The following is a 7,516-nucleotide window of genomic DNA, read 5'->3' as shown; positions in this document are numbered from 1 at the left end:
CCACAATCCCCCCAACCTCAACTAAGTTGAGATAGTTTGCGATGAGTCGGACTGCAGAGTGAAGGAAAAGCAGCCAACAGGTGCTCAGCATATGTGGGAACTCCTTCAAGACCGTTGGAAAAGCATTCCTGATGAAGCTGGTTGAGAGAATGCCAAGATGATTCCATATGCGTTATTTTATAGTTTTGATGTCTTCACTATTATTCTACAATGTAGAACATAGTAAAAATAAAGAAAAACCCTTGAGTAAGTAGGTGTTCTAAAACTTTTGACTGGTACTGTACGTTAGTGATAATAATGGTAGAAACCTCCACTGTGCAGTCAATCATCTCTAAAATGAAGGCCACCACTTGCTCCCTTGACTACATCCCTACTCAAAACCGGTTCATCTAGCTTGCTTATGTTTGTTCAGCCAGCGTCACCACCCTGATCAACAAGTTCCTGCTGACCTGAGAGGTACCACTGATCTTCAAAACAGCTGCAGTCACCCCCTTACTGAAGAAATCCAGGCAATTGAATGCAAGCTTTAACATTTTTTTATAAAATCTAGCCTGTTTATTTATGGGTTGACATATGCCCGACTTGCTTAGTTTCCCACCACAAAACACCAAAAATAGTAGAACCAGCTCACCTGCTTTTAATCTCTGATTGGACTAGGATATGTTTAAATAAATAAAACGCGTATGCCCCTACACCGAATATTCTAATAAATAAATCCTATAAAATAATTGTATCTCACATTTCTCTATACACTACACGAACTTAGTCCTCAGTTGACCAAATACATGCTTCTCTGCTATTTCATATTTGTTAATGAAACTTAGAAATTAATCCAACCGAATAGAACATATGGTATTATAGGCTACTAACTTGAAAAACTTTTTGGAGCGTTCAACCTACAAAGCATTCCTGAATAAGGATTCCATGAATGTGACGCGTTGTCACCACAGCAACAACGGGACGCCAAGCAATGCGCAATTGCTTATAGGCACATCGGTTGTAGAGGAATTTTGCAGCAGAATAATGCCTCCAAAGAAGAAGAAAGGGAAAAGTAATATCAATAAATCAAAGACCAAAAATAAGAAAACAAATGAGGGTATGTTTTTTTTCTTTTCTCAGGGCTGCTTACTGTTACATTTCCGATTTAATATGTTTCATTTTCGTAATTTTTTTAAACCTTATTTTGCCTGTTAGAAAGAGCGCACACTTTTAACTGGGCTCTGCATATCTGAGGATTGTCTAATTCACTGTGTTCATGCAGGGGGAAATGAATTGGCGGAGAAGTACAGGCGAAGTGCATCGGATGTAACAATTCTGAGGGACCATCTTGGTGAGAACACTAGAGTGCGGCCACTTTTTAGAGCTCCTAAAATGCGTTCATTAAAAGCAGAGCACCGACTCTAAAATGAAAGCTATTCAAGGGGAACCTTGGTATGTTTCTGCTCCAATCATCAAATAAGTCAGTTAAATCAGTTCAACTCAAAATATATATATATATTTTTATAAATTCATGATAATCTGCAGATTAGAACAAATGAACTAGCCTGGGTGCGGGTCTGTTTCTGCTCTCTTGTCAACTTCTTATGGAATGACAGTGGAGAAGGCAAGCGCACGAACCGATCTTTTGACTAGGCTGCCTATTAGGAGGTTAAAACACTAACTAGAATAATTACACAGGGATCCCACAGCACTTCTGATATTGTACTGATTTCAATATGAACAACTATGAATTCATTGAACAATAACTCCAAAGTTATTTTACACACTGATCAAATACATACTCCATGTGTGACACGACAGCTCTGCGAGGGGATGTGGCACAGCAGGCCCAGTCCATCAGTCATGACCTGAGATCTCGTATGCGGGACATGGAGCAGGAGCTCCACCATGAGAGACTGGACCGCAAAGACGTCAGTGCAGGTTGGTGGAAGAGAACAATCTCAAACACACTCAATATGCATACTATCGTGGTCCACACTGTCATGCTCAGAGTGCATTCCCCCGACCACGTTCTCTTGAGTACATTCTTGTAAGGACGAGAGTGTGGAGAATGCATAAAACGATACACTTGAGAAGGACTCGCACTCCCCCTACTGTATTACCTCACACTTCACCTCCCCGTTCACTGAACCTTCTTCCAAGATATACACAAAGCAAACGTTTTACTTCCTAATGATCAGCTAGATATGTGAATCGTAATAATCTAGCTAGCCAGCTAGTTAAACAGGCAAAAATGACCTAAAACTACTGTTATGGAATGTAGATGTACATTTTCCCTGGGTAGCCACCAATACTTCAGGGCTAGTTAGCCAGTTAGCCATATTGACTTACTATGGACTTACCCATTCACTGAACCGTCTTCCAGCCAGGACAACAATGGCAATAGAGACGAAACAAGATATACACAAAGCAACCGTTTTACTTCATAACTATCAACTAGCTATATGTGAACCGTAATAATGTAGCTAACCAGATAGTTTAACAGGCAAACATGTCCTAAAACTAATATTTTGCAAGAGAGTAAATTCATAGACCTATTGACTTATTATGGGCTTGCGAACTACAGTACATAGGCAGGCAAGCGTGCCAAAAATGAACACAGCATGTATTTATTATAGTATCTAGATGAAATGTTGTAGTCAGGCAACATATGAGATGTGACTAGGCAACATTTCATTCCGAAGTCGGAGAGTATTTTCTCTCGCGTCAGCTCAAATAATGGCCGCCATTGATTTCAAGAAATGTTGCTTCATTTTTTTTATGTGGTTGCGTGATATTTCTTTGCATACTTTCCGTTGAAACTTGCATCGATATGTACAAACAGAAAACGCATTCGAGAAGTGTGCTCCGTTTTCGCAGACTTTGATTTGGACTCATACTCCGACCCTCCCGTTCTCCAATTTGCGAGCACGGTAGTATGCATTTTGAGAAACACCCTAGGTGTCTTGAAAAGCGCTAAAAAAAATAAAATGTATTATTCTTTATTATTAGTAGGGTGCTCTTTAGGTAATACTGTCATACCTTGCAGATCTCACCCGTCAGTATAAGACCATGCAAACAGACATGACGGTCAAAGTGAAAAAGCTGGGGGATGAGGCCATTTTGCTGCGAGAACAGCTTGGTAAGCTATTGAACACATGTAAGCTTCCTACAGTATATCCAGTTCATTCAAGCTGCAACAATTGTTGTTTTAGTAATAATCAGATACATTGTAAGTGATGTCTGTGTGTGTGTGCTCAGCTCAGTGTCAGGAGGAGTTGAGAGCAGAAAGGAACGCGCATGAGCAGTTGCAGCAGGAGAAGGATACCACAATAGCTGACTTACAAAACAAACTGGACAACATGGAGACCGACTATGAGAAGATTCTGCATGTGAGTGAACTGATTTCAGCTTATCAAAGAGGGCTTACGTTGTAACATTATCACAGGGAACGAGTATGAAAGGAATGCAAACACATTTGTTAGCTGTCTGAAGAAAATGAAGATCGGGCAATGATATTGATGCTGTGCATAACTTTTGCAATCACTGATTATATCTTTGATAACAACGTATGCTATAGATGTGATAAAGTTTGAGATATTATATGTATGTCTTGTTTTTCTCTTCATGAGAATGATTCCCAGTGTGTTTCCCAAATGGCACTATTTGCCCTGTATGGTGCACTAGTTGGCTCTCGTCAAAAGTAGAGAATAGAGTGCTATTTGGCACACACACCCTCTCTCCGATATAACAATTCTTGATTGACCCCTATCAGGACACTTTGGACAGTTTGACCTCCCAACTGGCTGAGGCTCGACTGCGGTGGGAGCATGAGAGTACTGCTGTCCATCAGGAATACAAAGAGCTGCTCTCTGACTTTGGCTTGAACTCACTGGACATCTGAAAGTGTCTAATTATGTAACCAGGTCCCGTATTGATAAAATGTCTCCGGGTAAGAGTGCAGATCTCGGATCCATGTCCCCCCCCTTTTACCCCCCTGTCTATGTACATTTCATTATAATCTAAAAGGCAAAATAGATCCTAGATCAGCACTCCTACTCTGGTAATCTTTATGAATACTGGCTCTGATCACCACCACATAGTGTCATTGCTAGTATAAGAGCAGGCACACCAGGGGCTCGTATGTGTCAAGCATCTCAGAGTTGGAGTGTTGATCTAGGATCAGTTTTCTATTTTAGATAAGAATGAATAACATTACATGGACAGTGAGGACTTGATCCAAATCAGCACTCCTACTCTGAGACGCTTGACACACATTATGGTAAAGTAAATAGATAGATTCCATGTGGATTTGAAGTCATTCATAATGATAAGGAAAACTTAATGACAATATTGTAACAGCCAGTGTTTGATTCATTTTGTTACTTTATCTTTCATGATGTATAATACTTCTTAAAATACTTCTTAAGTACATGCAGTTGTTTGATTTTCTTCCTATAGTTATTGTGGTATTGATGGTCATTCACAAATATTAAGTTTTGAATCTTTGGGTGACACAAATTGTCATTTGAAATGATCCACAGTAACTTACATACTAACTCTCAAACTAATGGCTATTGTTTGAGAGGGAAACAACTACTGTGCATTGATTGGCTTTTTTACACTTACAACACATATTTATGGAAGAAAGGAAGTTAGTTTATGTATCGTACATTTTCACCAGCGTGCATCTTCCATCTTTCCTGATGGTCATTCAGGTATTTTATTGAACACTACCTTTTCATGTCCACTAGATGTGGCTGATCATGGCACAATTAAGCCTAGCTTTAGGCTCTTCCTGGTGAAAGATATGATTGCCGATTTGCTTCATAACTATTGCGTTTGTGGCAACGCTATTTAAAGTGTTTGCTTGTCAACCATGTTAAGACAAAACTAATTTCAAATTACCCACTAAAAGGTACTTGTATACCCACTTAAAAGGTACTTGTATAGGTTTGTAATGTTGTTTAGAATATAATGATGCCATTACTTAAGCAGAGATCCAGTGAAGATGATGGTAGTGTGAAGTATGGACTTACTGGCCATATGCTGTGTGGGCTAAAGGCCAAGTGGGACACAAGCAGGACAGCCAGAGGCCACAAAGGGAAATAAACAACAAGACGCAAAAATACAGTAGATGCACATTATCTCTCTCGTACATTTCCATCACAGTTAAGAGGACACTGCATATATATACTACCGTTCAAACGTTTGGGGTCACTTAGAAATGTCCTTGCTTTTGAAAGAAAATAACATTTTTTGTCCATTAAAATAACATCAAGTTGATCAGAAATACAGTGTAGACATTGTTAATGTTGTAAATGACTATTGTAGCTGGAAATGGCTGATTTTTAATGGAATATCTACATAGGCGTACAGAGGCCCATTATCAGCAAGTTTATCATTTCAACGTCAACAGTGTAGAGTTGACTCCGGGATGCTGGCCTTCTAGGCAGAGTTCCTCTGTCCCGTGTCTGTTCTTTTGCCCATCTTAATCTTTTCTTTTTATTGGCCAGTCTGAGATGGGGCTTTTTCTTTGCAACTCTGCCTAGAAGGCCAGCATCCCGGAGTCGCCTCTTCATTGTTGACGTTGAGACTGGTGTTTTGCGGGTACTATTTAATGAAGCTGCCAGTTGAGGACTTGAGGCATCTGTTTCTCAAACTAGACACTCTAATGTACTTGTCCTCTTGCTTAGTTGTGCACCGGGGCCTCCCACTCCTCTTTTTATTCTGGTTAGAGCCAGTTTGCGCTGTTCTTTGAAGGGAGTAGTACACAGCAGTGTACGAGATCTTCAGTTTCTTGGCAATTTTTCACATGAAGTAGCCTTCATTTCTCAGAACAAGAATAGACTGACGAGTTTCAGAAGAAATGATTTGTTTCTAGCCATTTTGAGCCTGTAATCAAACCCACAAATGCTGATGCTCCAGATACTCAACTAGTCTAAAGAAAGCCATTGCTTATTTAATTAGGACAACAGTTTTCAGCTGTGCTAACATAATTGCAAAAGTGTTTTCTAATAATCAATTAGACTTTTAAAATGATAAACTTGCTGAAAATGGGCCTCTGTACGCCTATGTAGATATTCCATAAAAAATCTGCCATTTCCAGCTATAATAGTCATTTACAACATTAACAATGTCTACACTGTATTTCTGATCATTTTTGTGCTATTTTATTGGACAAAAAAAATTGCTTTTCTTTCAAAAACAAGGACATTTCTAAGTGACACCAAACTTTTGAACGGTAGTGTTTACATATATATATACAACGGAAATAAAACTATTCAAAAATAGATACCAAAAGGTACAAACAATGGAGTGTAAAAGACAAATTATTAAAAAGAGCCATGGCCCAAAATAAATATGATTTACTGACAAGTTTTTTTAGGCTAAGTTTGTGCTTACAACCAATGACGCATGATGAAGTCTGAAACTTTATCTGAGTGCCAATTTTTGCTTCTTTAACCAGAAGAAGCACTTTCTCCACTGGGGCCTGTAGGTGTCTCTGCTGCTTTATGCTTTTCTTCTTGTGCTTCCACAGCAGCTAATGATCAAACCTCCCTTAAATTCACTCCAATAAGAAGTATGAACCCAACTTAATTTTAGTAATGTGTGTGTACACTCATTGCAATTAGTTTGTCGCTTTAGTGGTATAAATCATACACAATTGAGACATGTTTCTTGAGTGAATAGCAACTCCACAAGTAGGCAGAAATCACCAGACTCTATCCTTGGTCACATTCGTGGGAAGGTTACATGAGCCCTATGGTCTGATTGTTGCAATACAGGATGGCATTCGTGTCAATTAAGTGGCAGCCGTATCTGCTGCAGATGCATAAAAAGATGTATACCTATGATGCAAACTGGAGGAAATAATACTGTGTGCTGATACTCTATACTCCCATGGCTGTCAACAGTAGGGCATACAGGTTGCTATCACTGTCTCACTATCACAAATCTGAGATTGTCTCCAGCTGATGATTCATCATACACTCCTGCTGCGATTGCCCATGAAAACATCTGTGTGTGTGCAAGTGTGCATATGTGTGTGTTGATGTGTGTGTGTACATGTTTACACACATGCATGTGCCCATGTGTATGTCTCCCTGCTGAAATGTGCATATTTCTTCAGAGTAACACTTATGTGCAGGCTGATGTGTCTCTCTGCCTCACACACAATCTGGCTGCTAGGCAATCAATGTTTCCCCATTCGAGGGCCATCGATTAAGGCAGGAATAAAGCGCAAGGGGACCCAACAAAGTAAATTAACCTCCATTTTATTTCTCTGAAAGACAAACAATGTCAAGATGTATTGGTCAATATGTCCAACAACGAGAGTCTGGCAATGCAGACCCTGACAGCGTCTCACCTTGGTTAGAAACACTCTTGAATACCACTCTTTATAAACCACAATGGGTCATTGCATAGAATTGCCAGCAAATCAATAAACACTCAAATTTGTGTCATATTTTGTGTCCTGCTAACTGGTTGCCAATGTTCTTTTACTCTGGTACTTGCATCAATGAAATAAGAACCC

General features: G+C 39.5%; 1 protein-coding gene across 2 annotated transcripts; it reads left to right on the top strand.

Moving 5' to 3' along the window:
- Window positions 1-898: 898 nt before the first annotated feature.
- Window positions 899-4,413, top strand: drc12 (dynein regulatory complex subunit 12 homolog). 2 transcript variants are annotated; one of them, XM_045703472.2, is made up of 6 exons: window positions 899-1,096; window positions 1,262-1,330; window positions 1,801-1,920; window positions 3,029-3,139; window positions 3,241-3,371; window positions 3,755-4,413. In XM_045703472.2, the coding sequence occupies exons 1-6, from the start codon at window positions 925-927 to the stop codon at window positions 3,881-3,883; spliced, it is 732 nt and encodes a 243-aa protein (XP_045559428.2). In that variant the 5' UTR covers window positions 899-924; the 3' UTR covers window positions 3,884-4,413. The 2 variants fall into 2 exon arrangements, with proteins under 2 accessions (XP_045559428.2, XP_045559429.2); XM_045703473.2 differs by having other exon boundaries at window positions 907-1,096; window positions 3,029-3,121.
- Window positions 4,414-7,516: the final 3,103 nt, after the last annotated feature.

The sequence above is a fragment of the Salmo salar genome, chromosome 20 (assembly GCF_965601325.2).
Source record: "Salmo salar chromosome 20, fSalSal1, whole genome shotgun sequence".
Lineage (NCBI taxonomy): Eukaryota > Metazoa > Chordata > Actinopteri > Salmoniformes > Salmonidae > Salmo > Salmo salar.
Note: the sequence above shows the minus strand (reverse complement) of the source record. Positions and strands in the feature narration are given on the sequence as shown.

What these genes read in the sequence shown, in the direction of transcription:
- drc12 (XM_045703472.2), top strand. Translation starts at nt 925, where the DNA reads ATGAATGTGACGCGTTGTCACCACAGCAACAACGGGACGCCAAGCAAT. An exon ending in CCGCAAAGACGTCAGTGCAG is followed by an intron (nt 1,921 to 3,028) that starts GTTGGTGGAAGA and finishes CATACCTTGCAG; the next exon opens with ATCTCACCCGTCAGTATAAG. An exon ending in ACTATGAGAAGATTCTGCAT is followed by an intron (nt 3,372 to 3,754) that starts GTGAGTGAACTG and finishes GACCCCTATCAG; the next exon opens with GACACTTTGGACAGTTTGAC.